At 36.7% G+C, this 27,423-nt stretch overlaps 2 protein-coding genes across 3 annotated transcripts in view; both read right to left on the minus strand.

Moving 5' to 3' along the window:
* Nucleotides 1–10,192: 10,192 nt before the first annotated feature.
* Nucleotides 10,193–15,660, minus strand: LOC123713387. Of its 2 annotated transcripts, none has more exons than XM_045667014.1 (5): nt 15,405–15,660; nt 14,140–14,237; nt 13,014–13,104; nt 11,032–11,109; nt 10,193–10,321 (listed from the first exon to the last, which is right to left on the minus strand). In XM_045667014.1, the coding sequence occupies exons 1-5, from the start codon at nt 15,658–15,660 to the stop codon at nt 10,227–10,229; spliced, it is 618 nt and encodes a 205-aa protein (XP_045522970.1). In that variant the 3' UTR covers nt 10,193–10,226. The 2 variants fall into 2 exon arrangements, with proteins under 2 accessions (XP_045522970.1, XP_045522971.1); XM_045667015.1 differs by having other exon boundaries at nt 11,028–11,109.
* A 9,577-nt stretch (nt 15,661–25,237) lies between these two features.
* LOC123712767 (fatty acid synthase-like) overlaps nt 25,238–27,423 on the minus strand; it is a 36,074-nt gene continuing 33,888 nt past the window's right edge. Inside the window, exons 38-41 of the mRNA XM_045666015.1 lie at nt 27,153–27,330; nt 26,758–26,934; nt 26,510–26,612; nt 25,238–26,248 (exon numbers count right to left, since the gene is read on the minus strand). Of these exons, the coding sequence (XP_045521971.1) occupies nt 25,665–26,248; nt 26,510–26,612; nt 26,758–26,934; nt 27,153–27,330 (1,042 nt within the window). The 3' untranslated portion in view covers nt 25,238–25,664. The remainder of the gene's footprint in view (nt 26,249–26,509; nt 26,613–26,757; nt 26,935–27,152; nt 27,331–27,423) is intronic.

Genomic DNA, 27,423 nt, shown 5'->3' on the forward strand with positions numbered 1-27,423 from the left:
AATCACTTTTTATCATATGTATATCCAAAATTCAAAAAGTTGTAAGAATAAAAGTAAAAAAAAATCATTAAAAGTTTCTTTTTTTGCTCAATACCTTATTTTCTTTTCTGTCAGTTAAATTATGTCAGTACAATTTTGAAGAGAATCTCTTTATGAAGATTTTCCTTTATAATTTTTTAAAATTTCGTTCATTTGAAACGCTGTTACAGCGCTCCAAAGTTGACCGGGATCGTCAATGCTCATGACAACCTAGACAAAACAACATTTTTACCTTACTTTACCGTACCTTACAAAATGGTGAATTTTGTACATCTAATGCGGTCAAATGTTATTTTCTAAATACAAAATATTTCCATTACGGTATGTTAATGAGTTTAACCACAAAGGCGGAACTGTTGTACACGGTTAAGCAATGTGTTTCGGGTTTTTTATTCTTAACCAGTCCTAAGTGAGTTTGTTACAATTTTATGTGTACCTTTAAAAATATGCAATATTGCTTTGTGAATCTATCATCTTCTATCATCCCCTTGGGCCGGTCCAGTTTAAGGAATAAATTAAATTCTTACTAATTCTATGAGCCAACTGTTATTTGGTCACTCAGGTTTTCTTAGATTCTAAACGCAATTTTCGTAAAGCGTCGGAGCTTTCGTATACCCCGGGACTCGAGAGAAGAGCCAGACGCCGGCATTCTCATCAGCATTATAGGCATAGCACAGCATATCACAGGATGTAATTTTCAATTCATAGCATTTAATATTTAATTATTACTATAAATTAAATGATTTGTTATACGTGAGTGGTTAATATAAAGCGAAATACCCTCAATTATTTAAAGGATTACTGTTAACCTATCAACCGTATACTAGAAACGTTTTAATAGAAATTGTGAGTAAACTACCGATGTTTATCGTGTATTACGTAACTTTCTATTTAGGTTTCCTAAATCTTTTATGAATTTGTTTTATAAATTAGTAATTAATAACTATTATTTCAGTAATACAGATTAAGCTTGCAATTACTAACCTGAAGACGTGTTCAGACCCAGCTTAATGGAAAACGTCGTGGAAAAACGGCTATTCTTTGTTTCCAAAAATCAGCGACGTGTCACAAACATCCATTTTTTTAAAATTATTGACAATTTAAAAGAAAACTGTTAAAATATTTGCTGTACAATTAATTATACATCCATTGTTCTGGTATACTCCATTTCTTTTATGTACACTATACATATTATATCATTTAGTATAAATATACCTACATAAGTTTAAATTCATAAGTACTTATGCGTCAAGATATATATGATATAAATTCTATCAAATAAATCAAAAATTAAATGACAATATTGAATGAACATCAAAAAATGTATAGGGCAATGAAAAAGTTTCGATGACACATAATTATTTTGCGAATACAGTTCTGTATTAAACCTATACATCAAAAACAACATTGAAAGTTTTGCGAGAAGATAAGAAGATTATTGTTCCGAATTTTATGCTGTAAATAAATAAGACCGTTCCCTGCATCAGAACAAAATAACTGATAATAATGTTGTACTTATCTTGTTGTGATATTCCAGATTATTGTATTATTTAAGCGTTGAACATGAGACGAGATGGGATAAGATGAAAGGAATATCTATTGCCGTTTTACAGGACATGGAAACGAGAAGAAAATTTGACGTAATTTAAAAGCGCCTCATATAAACTTAACGGCAAACTATGATATCGGATTATATAAAGCTAGTAGTGTTAAGCAGTGAAATATAGGATCAGAGAACCAATTTATTTGCGAAGTGACCGAAATGTTGGATTTAATATAAATTGGAACGAAATCCGTGGTTTTAAGCAAACTTGAATTAAAATTCTTATTCGACGTTATTTAAACTGAAATGTGCTTGTTAACAACCAAATATTTGTAGTTTATACTCGAGTCTGTCTGCGTTAAAATCCCGTTAAATATATTGAAAAATATGCATACATATGAACGAAAGGAATTCTAAGGAAACAGGTCAACTTGTGATACATACTTGATAAATACTTCACCATTCGAAAATATCTACAAATAATAAATAAGAAATCTAATAATAAATAATGCACTCCAATTAATTAGCTTTGAACATAAGTATTATATTGTAATCAAAATTTCAGGAAAATTATTCTTCATAAAAAGCTTAAAGACACTTAAATTGGTGTCTTCCGATTTTGTGGAATTGAAGATTCCAAGGTCCACAGATAAACACAATTAGCGAAGATAAAAGAGTCGATATCAATTTCTCGATGTTTAAAATTGATTTTAACTGAATATTAAATAGTGTATTTTGTTGGATAAGGCCTTTAATCATATCAAGAAAATAGTTATAGTGTTAAAGGGACATCAATGTTTTGATTAAAACAGTGTAATTAGATTCAGTTCATAACGGGCTGACTCTTTCTACCTTCAACTTTTAGGACCCCGTCTCGACTCTGAATGCCTGAAATCTCACCCGTAAAGCCCACTGGCGCATAACATATATTTATTCGTTTATTATAAACGTAAAATAAGATTTAAATGGTTATTCAATATTTTGTCCTTATGTATGTTTACCACACAATTGGCAGCACCGGTTGTTCTTTCTGCGCGCGATAAATATTAGCTACTAATTATATTTATTAACACACAACTCTTTCCTACACACTTCTCTCACTAGGTGTCAGCAACATATGCGCACACCTAAAAAACTAAGCATTCACCGTCATTACATTTGTAACTACATGCAGTATTTTAGGATAAACGTATAATAAATTTTTGAATACAATGTTCACCTGATGTTTAGTGAAACCGCCCACGGACACTCAAATTGCAAGAAGGCTCGCAAGTGCGTTGCATGACTTTTAAGATTTGGTACACTCTTTTCTTGAAGGACTCTAGGTTTAGGTTTAGGTAGGTGGACTCAGTTTCCGCACTTAGACACGTAGTCGGTCCGTTGTGCGTAGAAGCCCTGGCTAATTTAGCCAGCCCAACTCCTTCCAGAAGCACAGAAGTCTCCCGGGCACTTCACAGGCTTCGCGGAGCGACCTCACTGTTCCGAGGATTTTTGTACGTTGATTAGCCACAGCCTCGCATTCCAGGACTACGTGGGTGACTGATTCCTCTGCGCTGAAACAGCCTCTGCACAAGGGGCTGTCTGTTGCGCCTAGGACGAAAAGATGTTTGTTAAGGAGACAATGGCCCGTGATTGTCCCTATGATTGTTTTGAGATTGGTTCTGTTCAGGTTTAGAAGTCGCTTAGTAAGTTGCGGGTTCACAGCCGGCAGAGCTATTTTGGACTGTTTGCAATCTACACTTCGCGACCATCGTTGATTCTGGAGTACAGTGGATCTCTGGCGAATCCAGGTTCGAACTAGCGAGAAGGGCAAGGGGAGAAGCGGATGCGGGCCAGCAGGTATCATACCAGAGCCTCTTCTCGCAAGCTCGTCGGCTGCGTCGTTGCCGAGAGAGCCACTGTGTCCCTTAATCCACTGTAAGGTAACTCTATTTGTTAGAGCTATTGCCTCCAGTGCCTCGTGACACTCCAGTATTAGTTTGCTGTTTGTGTTTTCGTTACCGAGCGCCATCAGCACGGATGCACTGTCCGATATGAGCTTAATGTGAAAGTCGTTGACTCCCATCCGCTGTACGGCTCTGGCTGCTTCGGTTAGAGCGACACATTCACATTGGAAGATTGTGCTTTGTGTGCCCAGAGGTAGGTGTATGTTGATGTTGAGATCAAAGGAGAAAATACCAGCGCCTGAGCCACACCCTGTTTTTGAGCCATCGGTGTATATACGTAGCTCATTCAGGGGCGACTGATCTTGCTCCTCTTCTCTCAGTTGTATAAGATATTTCTTGTTGAATATTAATTGATTTGTGATTCTGTCACATGGCGCAGCTATAAGAGGTTGGTACTCTATTGCCCTGTTGAGAATCACTGTGTGTGAACTATAGTGGTTTTTTCCCCATAGGTCCAATACCATAAGCCTGATGGCCGCAAGTGCCGCCTCCTGCTGTATGTGTAGGTCTAGAGGTAAGATTTGCAGGGCTATCTCCATTGCTGCGGTCGGAGTTGTTCTCATACAACCGCTAGCAGCGGACAAGGCAAGCCTTTGGAAGCGTCCCAGTTTCGTGATCGCCATTTGAAGTTCAGATCTTGGCCACCAAACCAGGGCTCCATAGGCCAGCATTGGCCTGATTATGGCAGTGTATAGCCATAATGTTATTTTAGGCGATAAGCCCCATTTCACGCCTAGCATCTTTTTGCATTGATAGAAGGCGATCGTTGCTTTGCTCAGTTTGTGTTCTAGGTGTTTGTTCCAGAGCAGTTTACTGTCCAGAATCACACCCAGGTACTTTATTTCATTTTTGAGTTTGAGTTGTGTGTTGAAGAGTTTTGGAAGCCTGTGTGGTCCCAGAACCCTCCGGTTTGTAAAGAGTATTAGCTCTGTTTTTGATGGGTTGACAGATAGCTCGTGCTTGATGCACCATCTCTCAATTACTTTGAAAGCCCTTCCCATGAGATCGCATAGGGTACTTTCAAAGCTTCCCGATATCAAGATAGCTATGTCGTCCGCATAACCCACTGTGTAGAGGTTGCCAGCGTTGAGTTCTGTGATGAGCTCGTTAACTACAAGGTTCCACAGTAGCGGCGATAAGACACCACCTTGCGGGCAGCCTCTGCTGACAATGCCCCGTGTCGTGGAATTAACAGTGAACTGTATAGCTCGTTGTTTTAGCATGTTGTTTATCCACTCTATCAGGGTTGATGATACTCCACATGTAACGAGTGCTCTGGTAATGCTCGTGAAGTTTGTTTTGTCAAAAGCGCCTTCGATGTCAATAAATGCACCAAGGGTTGACTGTTTTAACTTCAGGGAGTCGCCAATGCGAGACACAACGTTGTGGAGTGATGAATCCGTTGACTTGCCTGGGCTGTAGGCATGCTGATTTGGGTGCAGGAATTTGGATAGCGATACCTGGCTACGTATTTCCAGATCTCCAAGCCTCTCCATTGTTTTTAACAGGAAAGATGTGAGGCTTATGGGTCTGAAGGATTTTGCCTGGGTATAGTCCTCTCTGCCTGGTTTTGGGATGAATATTATTTTCACTTCCCTCCATTTCAAGGGTATGTAGCGGTGGGCTATACATGCTCGGAAGATTGAGACAAGATAGTCCACCAAAAGGTTTCTACTCCATCTTAGTAGGCCTGGGAAGATGCCATCCAGGCCAGCCGCTTTGAATGGTAGGAAGGAGTTGATTGCCCATGTTACTTTTTCATTTGTGATTATTTTGTGAGCTACATTCCAGTCTGAGTCGGTGGTGGCACTTTCTGAGTAGGGTTGCCATGCTTGGTCGTTGGCAATTATGCAGCCTGGAAAGTGTGTTTCCATCAGTAGTTCACATGTTTCTGCATCGGTTTTTGTAAATGATTTATCAGGTTTTTTAAGACAACCAATTGAGTGATAAGGCTCACTAGAGAGGCATGATTTCACTCTGGTTGCCTGGTTGTTGCTTTCAATGCTGGTGCAGAAGTGTCTCCAGCACTCTTGCTTCCTAGAGCGTAAAAGTTTTTTGAATCGTCTGGGGACTTTGAAGGACTCTAAATCGAATTGGTTCGAAAATACTTCAGTTGGCAGATGCTTCTACATAGTGGTGGTGCGCGGATATATATTATATTAAGTACATTATTTATACCATTTTATATGTGATGTTAAAAACTTTGATTATTTAAAATTTATTAACGGTTACACAAAGATAATTAGTGGGATGGCGATAGGTAAGGATCATTAAATATAAACAAAACATAAAACATTAAATATTCTTAAGTTTTATGCAACGCCGCAATTGTATAATAATGCGATTGATATTTTTTAATTTATTCTCAGAACGGAGGTCTTACCAATCGAAACCATTTTCCTGGTAACGTAATATTATTTACCGCAATGCAGTAGCGCCAAGCGGTTAAACGCACGATCCCCCAATGCTGAGATAGTGAGTTCGAACGTTATTTGAAAATGGTTAAATGACAAAACATGAGCTAATATAATTCCCATACGAATTCGTTTAACGGCACACGTGCTGAAAAGTGGCTAAATATATAAAATTTAATTGTGCACCACTAAAACTTGGTCACATATTAATGGAGATTTCCCTAAAGAGATTTAGTATTAGACTTAAAAATCGGTGTCAGGCACAGAAAGCGCATCATTATTAAAACAACTGTTATGAGTTTATGATTGAAAGCCGAACGCGTGATTAAATAAAGAAAAATTAAAAAAATATATTTATCGAATATTTTGTGTAACTTTAATTTAGATATGCTTGATACTAAAAAAAATGTGTGCGTGTACTAGTGTAGGTACGTGAAACTTCTTTATGACCTTATTCTTCGAAACATACTATATGCTACTTTACAGAAATTGCTTAAATAAAGTTAAATTAGGTAAAGTTTAACAAAAGGCTTTTACTATCATAGTCATGAATACAAATAATACAATTACTTCATTTTACATTATTACTAATAAGATTATTACAGAATTTCATTAATTGTAATAGAATGAATACTATCATTGTTATCGTTATTACATCTTTTGTTATTAATGGCTTCGATTTTCGAATAAACCGTGGTAGGGACAAGAAAACGATGGCGCGTAACCGAAAAAAGTGACGCGTAAACGAAAAATGTGACGGTATTTCTTTTCCAACGCCGACAAAGAAGTTTCACTTGAAAAACCAGTGGGCCTACAATCCTTGGTCTCCTCACCTCTGATCTGTATTTGTTTAATGAGCTTTTTGTAATAGGCAATTGCTGATCAGTCTCCTGTGCCTAACACATGTAACGTATTCTTTCATCGTTCGAGCGAGTGTTAAATGCGCACACAAAGTCCATTGTTGCACAACCGGGGTTGAACCCTACGATCTCAGGGATGAGTATAGCACGCTGAAACCAACACTGTTATACTGCCGCTATACTTTTAAAAGAAGCGATCAATCATAGAATAAATTTGGACAAATCAGGACGAAGAAGTAGGCTTAGAATTTCAGCGATAATTGTTTTGCGATTTTAAGATAAAATCATTTTTTAAGAAATTGAATGGTTCCATACGTTACCTTTAAAGGTTGTTTCAATTGCCACGCCTAGTTATCAGTCACATGACAATAGGTGTATTTTATATGGGTTTGCTGTAAATAAAGCTGTGATTTATAGTATGGAATGATATTCGTCACGCGACGAGGGTGCGACACGAATCGGCATGATGGCTATCAGATTTATTTCATTTGTGCTATACATGTATAACGTGTACATTTTATCAGGCAAATACTGCATCATTGTGGAAAAAAATTAAATTATTTTAATTCGTTAAAGTGCGCGGATCTATGATATATAAAAAAAGCTAGGTACTCTAAGATACTTTTTTTGTCATACAGAAAAAAATTAATACATTATTAAGGAAAGAAATCGATCGGAGGATTAGCAAACGAACCCTCTTCGCCTTCACTTACTACCCAAAGGAAATATTGTTAACTTATGTATAAATGTACAAAGGATTACTAAGTAGTACCACATGAGCGTTTACACATGAAGATAGACGGAGGAAGATAATAGGTACTAAAACGCTAATATCAATATATACGTCAATTCGTGATTTTTTTACTTAAACGGCAACTTAATGCATTTATAAAATACGAACGTATTTTGATTCAAAACAGTATACTTGAACCTTAAATTCAGGTTCCACATATTACTCTTGATCCTCGAAATGCGGCATATTTCAGGAATGTGATAATCTTCAAGGAATCGCTCGGCTTTCGTATTTACGACGTAATAAAATGTCATCGTTTTATGGCCAACATTACGGGAACAGCGTGTATATGGACCATATTGGTTAACTAGTATTTCTCTATGGATTCACTTAAAGGAGGCACCATTGTAAGTCTAATGTTAGGTTGGTAATGGGCTGTTGTAATAAATATCTCGTATCCCAATAGAACTTGGGTCGAAGACTTTCCTATTAATTATTCATACAAATATTCTTTGCTATCAAAAAGAACTTAACAATAATATATATGTTAAATAGGCTTGTTATTTACTACTAAGTAGGTCATTATTAAAGCTTGCACTTTTAATAAATACTTCGGTCTCTGATTTATTATGACTTTCGTTGTGGGCTTACTCAAAAACAAAGCTATGGCAGGCTGCGATTAGCATTTCTTAATGAAGCCCCATCTCGTGCCACTATTTACACGTTACACGGACGTTCTTTAACAGCGACTACTGAAGATAACATCAGTGCTGTGTGACGCATGATAGAGGAAGAGTGACATATCAGGAGATACGGGCAAACCTAGGCATTGGTATGTGTCAAGTTCAAAAAATATTACACGAACATTCAGCAAGTTTTGTACCAGATGGATTCCCCATACTTTAACCGACGACCAGAAACACCTTGGCAAAGACTGGTGAATATTTGAGGTCTATATCAGGTTTCGAGAAAATGAGTCATCCGCCATACAGTCCTGACCTGGCGCTCTGTGACCTTCATTTATACCCAAAAACTAAGGATAAAATTAGAGGTATTCGCTTTACGAGCCCTAAAGATGCGGTGAAAGCTTACGAAAATGCCATAGAAGAGACCTCTAAGGAAGAATGCGACGATATGTAGAGAGGAACGGAGATTACTTCGAAAAACAATAATACTACATTACAAGCCATTTTTCATTTTCTAACATTTTCAGTGTTACCTAGGAAATCGGATAAATTATATTTTGTTTTATGAGCAGTGTTGGCCTAGTGGCTTCAGCGTGTGACTCTCATTCCTGTGGTTGTAGGTTCGATACCCGGCTGTGCACCAATGTAGTTTCTTTCTATGTGCCCATTTAATTCTTTCGAACGGCCAAGGAAAACATCGTGAGAAAACAGGCTTGCCTTAGACCCAGAAAGTGGACAGCGTGTGTCAGGCACAGAAGGCGGATCACCTACTTGCCTATTAGATTAACAAATCATGAAACAGATATAGAAATCTGAGGCCCAGACCTAAAAAGGTTGTAGCGCCATTGATTTTTTTTTTAAAGTGTACGTAATTAAATAAAATATTATAAATTTAAATTAACTAACTATATCATAAAAAATATTGTAGTTAATTCTCGATATTGTTACACATTAGGCAAGTCAAAGACTCCTGAAGTACAAGTCTTACTACAAAAAGATCCTGGGACACACATTTTCGTTGTAATCGAAGTTTATTATTTATTTATTTATTAAGTTAAACAATATAATTATAAATTAATTTAGAACATTACCATTTTTTAAGGCCTAAAGAGATAATATTTGCTATAATATTTCTTTTTGGAGTCCAAAACGGGTCCAAAAGTATCAAACCAAAGCCTACACAATATTTAGCGGTGACAATAAATCAGTGTGTCGATAAGGATTTGTGGCGGTCCGCAAATTCCACTTTCTTGATAAAGGTACCATTATTTTTTCCCGCGTCGTGTATTTAATAAAATATAAAAGAGAAGTGGACTCTTGTGTACATTAACTTTTCGTATGAAATAAATGATTATAGATGGCCAAACGATTTTTTATAATCTCATGTATTATTTTATATCCTTCGGAGATACAGTAAAGTTTGCATTACCTATAATTTTAGCACATATGGTACATTGCATTGTCTAACGTGGTTTTTTAAATACATTAATAATAATAATAACCGTTTATTTGCCAAGATTGTGGTACAGTGGTGAGGTCGACCAATTACAAATATCCGCACAATCAGCCATACATAGGCATGCAAATGTCATATAAATTTTGAAAATGTCCTATTTATTAAGAACATAAAATAATGTCAAAGTTAAATTATTTACAATCGGTGTATGTATTATTTACAAATGTATGGTCCAAATACTCGCCTACGTAATAAAGGCACTTTGCCGTTTTCCTATAACCTTCCTATTGAAAGAATTATATGGCAGTGATCTATAACTTCTAGGAAGGTGATTAAACAGTTTTATAGCCATGGCGTAACAATTTTTTGTAAACATCGTGGTGGACGATCTGCTATGCTGCAATAAATTTAGTTGTCACCAGAGGTGTTGTAACATTTTGTAAGCCTTCTATGTACTTGTCAAAACTCATGGTTTGCATCTAATTGAATCATGATTTTCGTTAAATAAAACTTTATTTATACGCAAAGATTTATTTAAAACATAAACATTCATTCACATTCCGCTTCATGCAACAAAATAGCTCGCCTCACATAGCGGAAGTGGTAGAAGCTGAACACCACCATAAACGAGAAGAAATATACAACTGAAAATTACGATTATATATATGTCACCATAAAATTGTAAATACCGTAAGGTTGTAATCAATCTCGCGTGATTGTGAACTGTTGAAAGATTGTGACCTCAACGTACTGTTGACAATTCGACAATTTTATGATTGTAATTTGCCGGTTTCACTTCGATAGATTACAATCTACCGAATAATAATATGTTAAATTGTAACCTAACCTAACAGAATTGCAAAAAGGTCACGTGGTAATTTAAAAAATATTTAAAACAAAAAGTTATATATATTAAAATTTAGGTTATAAAAATATTTCTGAAATAGGACTGTTTAAAAATTTAGCGAAGAGCGAAAACAATGTTTCTCTTAATTCATTGTTTAAAGAGAAAAATAATAGTCTCTAGAGAATAAAAATAAGAGAATGAAAATAAGACAATAGACAGCAGCCGCCTTGCATTAAATTACTTTGGCGTGTAAATCTCTTTATTTATATTAGTGAAAAAAAACAAATCTTAAGATTTGATTCCGCTGTTGTTGAGCACCATATCCTTTCAAAAATATGTATATAAACTCGAAGATTTGTCGTTATACATGTTTAAGGCTTATAGTTTAACCCAAAGGTTCGTTTTCCAGGGATAATAATTGTAGATACTGAGGAATAAATCACCCTCTTGATGAGGAGGAAATCTGTTATAAACAAAAAGTACCAGTTCCTATTAAATATTACCTACCAGCACCAAGGAAAGTAAACAGACCACTAACACACGCCAAGTTGTCCAAACGATGTTGCTCATCTTTTATTTTTGGCGCTAAAACAGACAGAATTTAAACATAAATAAAATCTACTTCTATATTTATTATAAATTGATTACATTTTTTCTTTAGTTCTCATGTTATATTCATTCATGTTATCATAATAAAGCAATGGTCCATGGCTTATTCAGTAAAATGTTAAAATCGAGAATTTTTATGAGGTAAGTGCAGAAGGTCGATTGCCTTATATCTGAGTCTACCATACATAATAATCCTCTCGCCGGAAAAAAATCCAGCTCACCTATATACCTAGGTAACACTGAAAATGTTTATAAAATGAAAAACGGCTTAATGTAGAAAGTTGCCTAATACTAATAAATACTTCCACGCTAAAACTCGTTAAACGAATTGCAAATAGTGGCACGATATGGGGCTTCATTAAGAAATGCTAATCGCAGCCTATTATAGCTTTGTTGTTGAGTAAGTCCATAAGGAAAGTTATAATAAATCATTGACACGCGTAACAAGAGTTTTAGATTAGATTTAGACACAAAAACAAATCACAAATAAATGCAATATACTACATTAGGTTACTAAAGAGTTCTAAAATTTAAATTGAAAAAGAGTTATCACTAGCAATGTCTCTAACTGGTCTGGTTACCTACGAGCAATGTCTACGTCTAAACCACGAAATTTAATATATTACGAATAAAGATACACTAAGACAGTAAGTAATATCACAGGTTTCTACGATAAAATACTACAGAAATTGCCTAAGTGTCACAGAGGGCCAATTTCAGGTTGAAAAATAGAAATTTTATTACGAAGCCATTTCAATTTGAAGAGAAAATTAAATTACGTTTGTTCTTTACGACTCAGTACTAATTTATAAAAAAGCGGTGAATCGCAACTTCAGATTGAATTAAAGGGGTTGTAATTGATTACACTTAAATTTTTCTTATCAATAGGACCTACTTACTAGCTAAGTTATTCATGACGAGTAGAATTCTATTTTATTTTTCTAAATTATTTATACAACCAAAGAACTTTATCAAAGCATATAATTAATAAAAGTGACACAATTTTAACTTAAATTGTTGCCCTTGTTATGAAGCTTGTTATTAGTTTTTGGAGGTTATTTATTTACTAAAACTTCCTAGGTCAAGGGGATGCTTAAAGATATTTTTTAAAATAATAACTGAATGTACGTAAAAGAGGATAAGGAATTGGGGAGTATATAACTCCCGGGTAATTACTGTAATGACTGTGACAGCTGTAGGATCTATAAGGCCAAGAAAAGCCTGCGTGGGCAGAATGTGACCGTAGCAGTTTTATAGGGATGGAGGTTAATTATTTGTTAAAACTCATGGAATAAATCATAAACCGGGAGATAGTGACACAAAATATTGGGTCATTTGTACCAGTATGGCGGTTCTTCATGTCTTGTCTTATTACGCAATTAAAACAAAGAAAAATGATGAAACCATTGTATTTTTTTTTAAATAATGCATTCGCGTTGGTATGGCGGGCTGTAAGTCACACTGGAGAAGTATGGCATGACACTACCGCCTCTTATTTTTTATAGACTATTAGAGAATACTAGAATTTTTGTGGTACAAATCGTTTGACACTCGTAATTACTCCGACGAGTCCGACTAACGCCCACGCGATTTAGCAGCCGGTTCCGGCGCTATGACCATCATTTCTCTTTTTTTTTAATTGTGTAATGAGACACCTGAAAAACCGCCTTACAAATGTAAATTAAAAAAAAAAAAAAACTCTTTAAAAAATCACATTTCATATAATTATTTATGAAAAGCGGCAACATTGGTTTGAAAGACCAAGCTCCATTGTTGGAATTATAATTATTCTAAATCCTAATGGTGAAATAAAAATGCTTTGTATGGTTATCTCAGAGTGAAAGCTTCTTGGAAATGGTTTAGTACTATGTTAATATTACCGTAACTGAATCGATCGCAGGCTCTAGCAATTTTGATCACCGCTAGTGTGACTATCCCAGTCCAGACTAGAGTGGCGACCAAGAGGTATACCTGTAATTAAAGCATAAAAACACCAAATACTAAGGTATATATATCCTTATTTTAAGTGATCTGATTATTTGTCAGTATATAGTTTTGGTGTTCGCTGGCTGATCACCTTATTTTACTATAAAGAAGATAATCAAGTGAGCAAAGAAATGTGTTGCTTATCCCACAATGCGTTTATCCATTTAATGATACGTGGGTAACACTGAAAATGTTTAGAACGGGCCAGTTAGAAACATTGCTGAGGAAAACTTTTTGAATTTCAATTTTAGAACTCTTTGGTTACCTAATGTAGTATACATTATGCATAATCATTCATTTGTCATTTGTTTTTGTGAATTGGCAGCAAATATAAAACTCTTGTAACACGTGAAAATTTTCGTCCAATGATTTATTATGACTTTCGTTATTGGTTTACTCAACAACAAAGCTATGATAGGCTGCGATTAGCATTTCTTAACGAAGCCCCTTCTTGTGCCACTATTTACAATTGGTTTAAAGAGTTTAAGCGTGGACGACTGAAGATAACATCAGTGCATGGTAGAGGAAGATAAGAGAGTGACCTATCAGCAGATACGGGCATTGGTTCAAGTTCAAAAAATATTACACGAACATTTAGGCATCAGGAAGCTTTATACCAGATGGATGGATGGAAGATGCGGTGAAAGCGTATGAAAATGCCAGAGCCCCCCAGGGGAGCCCTAAGAAAGCATGGGCCCACTGCTTTTCTCAGTGGTTCCATCAAATGCGACAATGTGTAGAGAGGAACGAAGATTACTTCGAAAAACAATAAAAGTATTGGCAAACTTTCTAAGTTAAGCCGTTTTTCATTTTCTAAATATTTTCAGTGTTACCTAGTTATCTATGATTATATATATTGATTTCAATGTCTATGTTCCCAGTTTTTAATCTCAAAGTAATTTCATTCATTTATAAGCTACATTCGCACGATATACATTACTTTTTCTTCCTTGTGTATGTAGGTATATTGTTAATATTTTATTGTGGTGATAATACTGTATCTAAAGTAGTAATGATTACCAGCATAGCTCGACAATTCTCAGTGAGAGCCACAATAATTAGTAGAAGACCAGCTCCCGTGACTCCACTCAGCACCGCTCCTGACGCAAGACTCATAACTATAAATAAATAATACCTTCTTTTAAACCTATGAAAAATCTAGTCTGTTTTGTTATTATTAGCTATATCATCAAAAACTGATTGCCCCACATCAGCCATCATATATCTCAAATACTATTTTGGTACTACATTAGCTTGGTAGAGTTTGTTATGAAAAAATTTAAAAAATATCCTTTGGCGTTGCGTAGAGATGTGGGGTCACTCTGCATCTTCTACCGCATTTACCATGAAGAGTGTTCAGAGGAGTTGTTCGGATTAATACCTGCAGCTGAGTTTCAGCATCGGACGTCGAGGCAAAATACAAAATTCCACCCGTCTCACCTCGACGTCCGACGTTCCACGACTGAGCGTTTTTCAAGGCAATTTTTGCCGCGCACCACCGCTATGTGGAACCAGCTGCCCACTGAAGTATTTCCGAACCAATTCGACTTAGGGTCCTTCAAGAAAAGAGCGTACAAATTCTTAAAAGGCCGGCAACGCACTCGCGAGCTCTCTGGCATTGAGAGTGTCCATGGGCGGCGGTATCACTTAACATCAGGTGAGCCTCCTGCCCGTTTGCCCCCTATTTTATATAAAAAAAAAATAGTATAATAATGTCGTACACTTCTTATCGCCCCAGTCGCTAAATATAGATAAAGAAAGTGTGTAGCCAGACTACCGAACATATAACCGACTTTAGGCATTCTAATTTAGTTTATTTTTTCCACGACTAAACGAAGTTTCAAAGACTGAGGAATTAAGGGCAATTCCAAAATTATGCTTTATATAAATTTACTGTATGTACTTCACAATATTACAATACTTAAAATATGTGAAAATTTATGGAAGGAAGATTTTTCATAATTAATTAAAAATTGTATTATAATGAGCTTAGTAAATAAATTTCCACGCAAATACAACCGAATGAATGATGTCTGTTAGTGCGCTGATAAACTTAAAAAAAGCCTTGTGAAGCATTTATCGTGTACCTAAACCGCATGCGCGAATGAGTTATATTTTTAAATAAGTAAAAACTAAATTGCTCTTTTTTCTTCAATTCTGATGATTTTTTTTGTTGTAAATTTTACGTTCACCGTAACTGTCTTGTATCTACGACCACGATAGTCCCTGTCTATAAACATAAAGCATAATTTGAATACGCTTACCGTAACTTTAAATGTACTTACACTGTGATTTTGGTGTGTGATGCATATCGTCATATTGGGTGCCGTGTGTCAGGATTAAGGTTAACAGGATAGAACCCACCAGAACCTGACAAAAGGCAATCAGAAGCACCCCAGGAAACAAATTGCAAATACCACAGCAGCTTTCAAAGTGGCATCCTGGCTTGTGAACAGCAAAATGCAACGGTAGGTTTGTAGATTGGCTAGAACTTCGAGCTCGTTTCTCAGGTTTTGTATAGTCTTCACCGCTCTTGGCCATTTTGTGATGATGACATTGTCACTTCAGCTCAACGATAAAGAGGTTTTAATGCATCATCTATATAAGTAAAAATTAATCGCCGAAATGTATGTACGCGCTTAACTTCCAAACAACTATTACATATTATAATTATTGAATATAATAAAATTTTGTCCTCTGAACATTCACATTTATATAAACAACCTCATATTACACATACAGTAAAATGTGTAATATGAAAAGTGACCCAGGTGTAAATGCCAGTAATTATCTGTTACATGGCAGTGACTTTTGTTCTCTGGAAAATGTTTATCAATTATTGACAGTGTAGCAGAACGAATAAATAATAAATGCCAAATCTAAATAAAAATAATCATATTCTCTATATGTCTATAAAGTTTTCACAATTTCGATACTAAAACCAGTCAATATACTTAACGTTATTGTGTAGGCAAATAGGCTGCCAATGTTGGAAAATACTGGTTTTGTTCAAAATACCATGATCCGCAATTTGAAATACAAATAATTTGGTACAGAGGAGTATTCATGGATCACCAGCTTTTAACATTTTGTATTATTTATCTAGGCTTAATGCTACGCCAATCTAGCTTGTTTGGTAATTTCGTTTTGCGATGATGGTTTCTCGTTAAAATTAAAAGTATTTAGCGGATTAAAAAGCGTTTTGCTTATTTTAAACTTACAAAACTGTTAATAGGTTTCACTTATACAGCAAGCATGGTCACAAGTGACAATTATATATGATTTGACAATTAGTAAACGTTACTATTTAATTTCGTTCAAATGCTTATGATACAAAGAAATAAAGTCCGGATCTGTATCAACTAATGCGAGCAACCCTTAAATTTCAATTTGAAACCTGCCTCGACTGGCGACCACTGATTGCGGGTTACTTGTCAGTTGATCCTATCAACGTGTTTTGGTTTTCCCTTCAATCAATTTAATTATTTTTCGTTCACCTTTGTGGACATATTTTATAAATTCTGTTATAAATATTTTTATAGAACAGGCAGAAGGCTCATCTGATGTGTGATAATTCCTCCGCCCAAGGACTACGCAGCTAAAAAAGTGAGAGGCCGACTTTTTAAGAATTGATACGCTCTTTATTGTGGGACCTAAAGTCAAATTGGTTCAGAAATATTGGCAGCTGGCATTGGCAGCTGTGAATTTATGTTTTTGCTTCATTATATAAAGGTCGACTAGTACGATCTTCGAATTTATTTATGGGAAACATACATACAAAATTTAACTCCACTTCTTGGTATATAACGTACAGCACTTACAACTTGCTTAAGCATAATTAAGAATGAAATATCCCCGTTGTATGCTTCACACATACAATCAAATAATGGTTGTGGACACGGATCTTTAGCAATATTTCGTGGCAACCGCTCATTGATATACCTAGGTCTAGTCTAGATTAGTTAAGGTATTTTCACACAATTACTTTAAAGAATAAACTTATACATTTCTAATAAAAAAATAAATGTATTTTCAGTGACGATTGATCTGCAATTGATCACTAAGAAATTTCCCTCTTGTTATTTAAATTAAATCCGTAAATTAAAAACCTGGTCATGGCAGTGTAAAATAAAAATTCCTAGGCAATTTTGATTGATAGAAGTTGAAAGCTAATTTCTAGCTATCCATCGCATTGAGATAAACACGAACAGTAGAACTAGCCAATTTCAATTGCCAATCTGTTTTCCATTGATTGTAGATTAAGTTGTGGTTTAAGGCATCTACTTGACTAATAGCGTTGTTGAAAGCTTGGGAATTTTCCACACCGCTAGGACAGTGTGCTTTATTGTACATATGCCTACATATATTGCGATATGGTAAATGGAAAATTGTAATGATGCCTGAAAAACTACTAAATTGCTACTTGAAATATTTTCAAGCATCATAAAAAATATAGTACCTATAACTATAGGTACCAGAAACTTCTGGTCATATACTCAAAACCGAGAAAGCATGTTTTTAGTATTTCTGAACGAAACATAGATAAACGTTGTATTTATTATTAATATTTAAAAAATGTGAATTTCTAATAGTAACTGTAATACGAAATGATTTCTTCAAAGATAAGAATGATGTTAATTTATTAAAAAGGTGGATATTAATTATATTTAGTTTATGTCCATCAGGAGGTCGAATTTGCTAAATTTACAAATATGACTAAACATATGCACGCATACTTCCGCACAGATGGTGTAAAATCACATTGGTCCAATCGGTTATGCCGCGCTCTGGCATAAATTTAAATCACTGTCTATTTTCGACCACAAATCTGGTTTATGTCATTCAATTCGAGTATGATGGCTTTATTAGCCCGCATTGTCAATAAAAACGTGTGGTGTAAATATTAATGACTGTTATGTACTTTATACGTACGACAAGATATGTATGTTTCTAAACATTGCATGTATGGTATCTTTGTATGGTAAAATAGCTATAATTTTATTAGCATTTAAAACAAATTTTTAAACAATAAGTAATCTTCCAGAAAATATTTTAGCGATCGTGACGGCGTTAACAAAATAATGTTCTGAATTAAAACCGTAATAAGAAAACACGATTATTTTAACAAAGCCCTACTTTAGATCGAATTAATTGAGGAAAACATAATTGTATTCGCGCAAACGTTGCTTATGACAGGTGAAGAAGAAACAAATTAACCTATAGAACAATTATAACTGGGCGGTTTAGTAAACAATAACTTAATTTTACTTATTTAAATCAATTTACAAATGTTTGCGACTTCTGGCTACCTAGGTTAGAAAATCCTGTGTCAAAGTAGTGAGTTCCTGAGGCTAGAACATAATTTAGTATACAATTCATAAATAGTAGCTGAATTATTTATAAATACTTTTTTTTTAATATTACGGATTAATATTTAAACATACTTATTATACACATTGCCAATTTAAATCCGTGGGATGAGGAATTTCACAATTGACAACATTATTAAACCTTTGTTAAATATATATCATACACAGTATGTGACCCAAAAGACTTGAGATAAATAAAATAAGCATTCAAAGATAAAACCTGTAAAAGGCTTTATATAGGTTTTCTTAGCAATTGAGACCGCGTCGGAGGCAACATGTCAACCCTTTCATTAGAGCACTCTCTCTAATGACGTCTTATGTAACTTTTGTTTTTCAAAGACCACAGTCTACTAAATACACTTGTCAAACAAACTGTTGGCTGCAGTCTTGTTTTGTTTCGTAGAACATAATTATTTTATCAAGATTTATTTTATTTATTTAAGAAACATAAAGTTTTTGTACATACATAAACAGGTATTTAGTTTTTCGTAATACTGAGGGCCACGCAAAAATAAATGCGCATAGATTTATTTGATTCACTTGGCAGGGTAAGCCAAGTTTGACAAACTTGAATAGACACACTTTTATTTACTGTGTGTACTATGTGCTGTAAGACAAGACCGAACAAAAATGTTAAGGGTCGTACATCAATCATTTCTTTTTCTTTATTTACTGTTGTCATTAATCAGAAGGGTCCAAATTTTATTGCGGCTTAATTCATTGATAAATTATATTTCCATTTTTTTGTATAGTACATATATTTTTGTTGTGACATGAATAAAACGAAGTAATACTTCGCTAGCGTTAAAGATCATGGTGCACTGATGCTGTTGCATAGTTTCATTTTCTGGCTATAAAACAATATTGATTAGTTTAACACTTATTGCGATCATTTGCCTTGTTTGTTTAAACTTTAAACGCTTTAGGATAAGGATTCAGGACAGTAAAAAGAGCATTCAAATGGACAGGACACCCCTCGCGAGGAGCTGGGCAGTGAAGTAATATTGAAATGACTTGGTACCCAAAAACTAGAAAAAGGCTGAGATAGAAAGACGGAATGAAACTGGTTGCAGGAAAGGTTTGGTCAAGAGTGGGGCGAGTTTGTTTTTTATTGATTGTGTGTAAAAAAAAGGAACTTTATTAAACTTTGAATCATAAGACAAATCTGTACAGATTTCTGCAAGTTCATAATGAACACAGGGGGAAATCTCTGCATAAACGAGCTTCGAACTGGTACTAAGTCAAGTCGTTCTTCACTGTTTTCATTATTATGGTTCAACATATTTTGTCCTTATTATAAAAGGTATAAAACACAGTGACAGTTGACAATCTCCTTTTGCTGCAACAGCAAAACTAATGTTTTTATTTATCAAAGTTAGCAGTAAACGAGGAAACTTGAGGCGAATTAACGAGTTCTATAATTTCCTTTGTTTTTCTAGGATAAAATGGGATGCTAGCAAAATTAATAGTTTTTGTACTAGATTACTTTAAGCTTCTGATATTTTTGAATATTATATTTAAATATATTTAACACTCTCTTATACGGGGAGGAAAACACCGTGTGGAAACCGACATGCCTTGAACAAAAAATTCGATGGCGTGTATGGCGAAGAAATAATCACGAAGCAGATATACCAATCTGAAAGATATACAATCAAACCTTAAAGGTTGTAGCGCCACTGGTTTTTTACATAAGTATATTAAGAGCACGCATAATTCATAGTTAAAGTTATATTATTTAATTGAATATTGTATTTACTTTCATTTAGCGTTGATCCGTTGACAACAATTGTTAATATTATTATTATTAAATGTGCAAAAATTACGTACATCTGTAATAGTCTATGTAATAGTGAAATAAAATAGGTGCCGGTTATGATCTCTAGTTAAAATACTGACTTAAGATTGAAGGCGCTATATTCGTGGAAGGTTTTACAAATTAGTGACGTCACACGAAGCTTCTTAAGCAAACCTTGTGTAGCACGTTAATGATGTTCTAACGGCCTACGTGCGCTTTCAGCCAAACTCATTCAAAGCTTACCTTTCACAATTTTTTCCCCTACAACCTGTTTTCGAATCGATTAGAAGTCGTGTAATGGTGGTGTATAAATTTGTTAAGATATTCAGTTCATTCAAATATATATTTTTCAATTTATAAAGTTGAATTAAAATTTCTCCAGCAGTTGATTTGGACACTGGTTAATGTCCTTTTTAAAATAGTAGGCAGAAAACGAAATTACGTATCATTTCGAGGTCCATCTCTCCACAACTGAGCGAAATTTAAGGCATGTATTCGCGCACTACCACCATGTCGACAATACCATCAATTCATTGAAGTATTTCAAAACCCCGTACCAATTATTAAGAGCCGTCATTTGCGAGCCCTCTGGTATTGTGTGTCCATGGGCGGCAGTATTACTAAACACCAGGGCAGCTGTTTGCCCCGATTTAAAAAAAATTTAGTCATTCGAGTAGGGGAACATTATGGTTAGTATACTCTTGTACACAAGGGGTAAATTACTCCAATCTATTTATGGAAACACTTAAGCGTCTTGGTGAGAGGACGATTTATTACGGTCTACTGTTATGTCGTATTGGCATGGTATACATTTAGGATTTAGTTACGCGATACACGGATTTCTTCTTCGTAATCTTCATCACTGAAGGTTGTGAAATCCCTAACCGATACATCGACTCTTTTCGTCCATACTGCTCTTCCCTATTCTTGTATCAGAGTCCCCTAGGGACTGGGATAATAATTGTTTTGATTTGTTCAAAGTCAGGGTTGGCAATCGACCCAGACTTCACCTGCCATCATTTCTCCCGACAATAGGGCTTAAGTTAGTTGGGGTAATTGGTTCTTTTTGCAGACCATCGTACTCGCAAAATTCAAAACTTCTGTCAAGTCTGCTCTTAGTAATAATCGACAGTTTCTGTTTTGTTATTGATATAATTTTCTGATCAATTTCTCATTAACTTACAAATTTATTTCTTAGCTTAGCTTTAGCTTAATGTCCTATAACCCCTAGGTGGGGCAGAGGGCGTCCACAGTGAGTCTCCATCGCGTTCGGTCTTGAGCCTCGTGTTTCACCTCGCTCCAAGTCTTTCCGGCTCTCTTTGCCTCGTCCGCAACTGTTCGGCGCCAGGTTTGTTTGGGACGGCCACGCTTCCGCTTTCCTTGCGGATTCCAATCAAGCGCCTGCTTGGGAATATGATTGAGATCCCTTCGGAGTGTATGGCCTATCCAATTCCATTTGCGTCGCTTGATCTGCTGGCTGATCGGGGTTTCTCGACAGCGCTCCCAAAGTTGCTCGTTAGAGATCTTTTCAGGCCAGTAGATGTTCAGAATACAGCGAAGACAGCGGTTAACGAAGACTTGGAGTCGGTGCGAGATGTGTTTGGTGACCTTCCACGTTTCACACCCATAGAGCAGCACAGATTTGACGTTGGATCCGAATATTTTAACCTTGATTCGACGCATCAACATCCGTGACTGCCATATAGGCCGAAGTTGTGCAAAGGTTGCTCTGGCCTTGGCAATGCGCGAAGTGATGTCCTCTTCTGTACCTCCAGTTTCAGACACGACGCTTCCGAGGTAAACAAATTGTTGAACGCTTTCTATGTCCTCTGCACCCACCCGCATTGGGGTGCGATTCTCAACTCCAACACGCATTTCTTTCGTTTTCCGGGTGTTGATTTTGAGTCCCGCAAATCCCGCCTCGCGTTCCAGGTCGTCCAACTTATATTGCATGTCGCGGTGCGTGTGACTCAGCAGACAGAGGTCATCGGCGTAATCCAAATCTTCTAAGATGTTGGTTAATCCCCACTCTATTCCGCGACGCTGGTTCTGATGTGTGCGATCCATAATCCCGTCGAGAACAACCAGGAAAAGTAGTGGCGAGAGTCAGCAGCCTTGCCGGACGCCTGCGTGCACTTGAATATCGTCTGAGACGAGACCATCGTGAATCACTCTACAAGAATAGTTCCTATAAGCTGGCCTTAACTAGGTTAATTATCTTTGGCGGGACACCAATGTTAGAGAGTCGCGACCATATGCTGCTCCATCTCAACGTATCGAAAGCTTTTTCGAAGTCAACAAAGGTAAGATAAATCTCTCTCTGCCATTCTGATGCCTGTTCGAGAATGATACGAAGAGTGTTAATTTGGTCGGTACACGAGCGGTTAGGCCGGAAGCCAGCTTGTTCTATGCGAAGGAGAGGCTCAACGGCTGCAGACAACCTGTCCAAGATAATTCTGCAGAAAACCTTGGAAGGGGCCGAGAGCAAGGTGATACCTCTCCAATTGCTGCATTGGCTTAGATCACCTTTTTTGGGCACAGTAATAAGAAGGCCCCTATTCCAGTCCTCCGGAAGCTTCTCGCTGGCCCAGATTTTCCCAATCAAAGGTGTCAGCGTGTCGACGGTAGCAGCCAAGTCCGCTTTTAACATTTCTGCGGCTATTAAATCAAGCCCTGGTGCTTTACCAGTCTTAAGACCCATGACCGCTCTTTCCACTTCATCACGTGTAGGTGGTTCGATATCGATGTCTAGTGGCCTGGGTGGTGGAAATGTGTCTTGCATGCCTCCATGCGTAGCTGTGGGACGAAAGGTTTCCTCGAAGTGTTCACGCCAGCGTCGTAGTTACCCTTCTGCTGTTACGATAAGTTGACCGTCTTTTGATTTTAGAGGCTTTTTATGCTGACTTATCTTTCCTGCCAAGATTTTAGTCGCTTTATACAGTTCTCCCATGTTGCCGGTGTTAGCGGCAATTTGAGCGTGGTCAGCAATACCGTCAACCCACAACCTTCTGTCCTTTCGCGAGCTGCGATAGATCTTCTTACGAATCTCCCGATACTGCTGTCTGAGGTCGGCTTGTAGTAGTTCGTCGTTGGTTCCGAGCAGTTTTAGGTGGAGTTCCCTACGGTCGTTTATCAGCTGCCAAGTAGCTTGTGACATCCAATCCACGCGCGAGTGCTTAGTATGACCTAAGACAGAAGAGCTGGTCTCTGTGTAGGCCACTTTGATGCGTTTCCACTCTCCGTCTATTGAGTCATCGTCGGCGTGAAGTCCGGTGAAGCGGTTACGAAGTTCAAGCATGAACCTGTTCAAAATTTCAGGATCTCGCAGTTTAGTGACGTCAAACCTTCTTCCAGCTCTACCAGGGGCACCAGCTAGTCGCGCAACTGCAATCTTGAGTCGCATTTCGGCTACAACCAGATGGTGGTCGCTGTCAATATCAGCGCCTCTTCGGTTTCGGACATCGAGGAGTGACGAGCGCCACTTCGAACTGATCGCAAGGTGGTCAATTTGGTTTTTCGTGGAGCCATCAGGGGAGTTCCATGTGTACTTATGTACATCTCTATGAATAAAAAGTGTCCCACCGATGGTCAGGTCATGGTGTTGGCACAACTCTATAAACCGTTCACCATTCTCGTTCCGTACTCCGAGTCCATGTTTGCCCATGTTGCGCTCACAGTTACTGTTTTCGCTTCCTACTTTTGCGTTAAGGTCTCCCATGACGATCACAATATCTTGTTTCTTAATACCTTTAAGTGTGGCATTTAGAGCGTTGTAAAAGTCATCCTTGATGTCCTCCGCAGACGTGTTGGTGGGAGCGTAACACTGCACAATGGAGATCTTCCGTGCTCTTGAGTTGAAGCGGGCCCAAATGATTCGGTCTGAGATCGGTTTCCAGTCCAAAAGACTTTTCTTTGCGGAGTTAGAGAGGAGGAAAGCGACGCCATATACAAGGTCGTCATCCTCATTTTCCTTCCCGGAGTACAGAAGAGTTAGGCCTTTGGACGTTCTCAGTTCGCCAAAACCATTTCTACGCACTTCACTTAAACAAAGTATTTGTAGATTATATCTTATCATTTCAGCTTCTGCTTGTGCTAGTCGAGTGTCGTTACTTAGCGTTTTTATATTCCAAAAAGCAATTCGTGTCCGTGATTTAATGCCAAAGGTCGTCGGTAAAAGATCGGTCCGGTTTCTTGAATCGTTGGTTTTTCAGGCAAGCAGGAGATTAACCCACTGTGCCCTAGTCTAATAGTGGCGCTGCCACTTTAGAGCATCCAGACATGCTCGGTTTTATACGGGTTACCTCCCTAGTGAGTGGATTCTGTTTTAAGGCGCAGAATATCCGCCTTTTGCCCTGCATCCTCAGCTCATCTGCAGCTCTAGGTAGTGGGCACGCGTGAGCGTGGCTGCAATAGGTCCCAGGGTGGACGACTAGGACGTGGATGACTCGGACTGGTCGGGGTTCTGCTTATACTAGTGTTCCACTACGTAACACAGCAGAAGGTTTTTTTTTGGCTTTTTCTAGGCAATGCTGACCTCACTCCATCAGCGATTCCCACCAACACCAACCCCAACTTCCCACCCCTAAAATTTATTTCTTACCATGCGTAAAAAAACTATTAAGTGGCAGTGACAAGTGTTTGTACAAGAGGTGAGGTTTTGACCATATAATCCCTTTTCATTGTGTTGCTGTTCCACGCGTTAAATTGATAGAGGCGTGAAGATAGCCTTCTAGATGAATTCGGATAAAATCCTGATCCACCTCCGACAACACTGTCGACGTATTCTCATACCAAATACACATTAAAATTCTATGATCACGAGATTTTTGTATATGCCATTAAGATATACTGAATGACACACATTCCGTACCATGGCGTATTGAGGACCCACGATCTCTGGGTTGAAAGTTAGTCTGTGCACATTAAGATATTAAAGTTAATAAAAGAACTGTTGTAATAGAATATTTTATTTGTCTTTACCCAGAACATACCCAAGACTATCTTAAGAAATAAATAAAACGATTAAACAAGTTAACAATTACGTAATGATTATTTTTTTGGTACTGGTCTTCCGTTGGAAGAGATTAAATTATAACAGTAATACATATACTATCAGATCCATATTCACTATAATTTATTTAAGTCCACCACATCACACATATTTTGAAGTATTTGATTAAATTTTTCCCGAAATTGCAACAATAATGGCAAAAATGACTAAAGATTAAAGATTAAATAGAGTAGCTAACTATGCGCTTCAAATCAACTTTTATGCAAATCTAATTATGAATATTATATCAACGTATGAAATTCCTTCATTTAATTTCCTTACTCTAATATGAGTTAGTATAACCCGTTATATAATTAACTACAGTCCTTTATACTTGAACAGAGCGTTGCTTTTCAACCATACTTCTAACCACGTTGCTTTCTGTTTTCCCACTAGAGTCATCTTTCGTTATTAATCTATTAATAATGTTGGCACAGTCTTTGTTTTCAAGTATCGTATGATGGTTGCCTTCCAAAAAGTGTAAGGTGACACCACCATCTGTTAGTTTGTCCAAACCATAATTATCCTCGACCACAAGGAACGGTGGATTCTCTTTCGGACGCAGGAGAACTATTGGTGTTTTAATTTTCTTGAAGCCCTCATTCTTGCAGTCGATAATTATTTTTAGCCTGTTAAAGCAGGCAAGTGAGATATCCCTGATGAATTTATTCGAGTAATTGTGTTGGGTAGGGCAGACTTTGAGAGCGTACTCGATTCTATCATCATATGTTTCGATTTCTTTTAGTCTATCCATGAGATCTGGGACATCATTGTTGGGAGCTACCAAGTCAATAACGTGGCAAATGAGACTGTTCTGAAGCTGAGTGTCATTCTTAAAGTTCATTAACATCATTAGGACCGAGTAGACGTAGTCAGGTGAACCGTCGACGAGGAATAACGTCCCTTGATGACCTGAAGGAAAATTGCAAATTACAAAATAATAAAAATTTGGTACAATGAGATAAATGCCAGAATATCCAACAAATGAAAATAAAAAAAAAAGTAACAAAACACTATTATTAATGCAAAAGCCACGTTATAATTAAACAAAACGTTGGCAACATTAGTTCAGTTGTTAAGTCGTCTCTACGATGTCGTATTTTGATATAACCCAGTTGTTATACAGCAGTATCCATAATGTATGCGTTCAATATCTTTTATTTAAAGCAATACCTTCACTTTCAAGTCTCGCCGTGAGTTTAATGGCCGGCGCTGAACCAAAACTGTATCCGAGCAAGATGAATGGCGCTCCTGAATTGAGCCGAGATTTCATGGACTGCAATGAAAAAAAAGACATCTTACGATATAGAAATACAGGCGCTATTTCTGTTATAATGGTAAAAGCTTAGGTAAATAAGAAGGTATATTTAGATAATACAACTAATAAACTATAGATTTATATTATTATATAATCATCTTACAGAGTAAAGTCTTTCCACCATGCTATCGATGTTGTCGTTTTGGTTCTCTGTACCGAATTGTAGGACGCAACACTTGACTTTGAGCCTTTTACAAAGTGGTTTCATGGTAGAGGCCGTTCCTTCCAGACCCGGTAACAGGAACATCACCTTTTCATCTTCGTGTATCGTTACGTCCGTCTGTCAGTGGAAGTACGCAATGTTAATTGAGTTAAATTTATAGTTTTCTTGCATTATTACTAGCTTTGTTGTTCTCAATATATAATAATGTAGATATTTCGAATTGTGTATGTAGAATATAATAGAATTTTTTGAAGATTTTAAAATTGATTATTCAAAACTAGTTTTTTATTGAACTTATAATAAGTAAATTGAATTGTCTAAAATACAAAGTATACCTCAGTGCCATCGCTGACCATAGTCGGCATGTATACGAAGGGCTCTGAAACCACTTTCTCATCACCAAGGTTTCTCATTAGAACACGGAAGCCAATTGCTGCAGAATCAGAAGTATCCGGTTGAGCGGCCACTGCTGTGGAAGAAGCCGCTTCTCTTTGGGCTGTTAATTCTACTAATCTGGAAGAAATGAATATAAAGTAATGTAATACAACGTTCCTTATTTAAAACACAACATAGTAGACAACGTGCTACGTTTAAAATTTCTTCTAT

Source organism: Pieris brassicae, chromosome 8 (assembly GCF_905147105.1).
Source record: "Pieris brassicae chromosome 8, ilPieBrab1.1, whole genome shotgun sequence".
NCBI classification, from domain to species: domain Eukaryota; kingdom Metazoa; phylum Arthropoda; class Insecta; order Lepidoptera; family Pieridae; genus Pieris; species Pieris brassicae.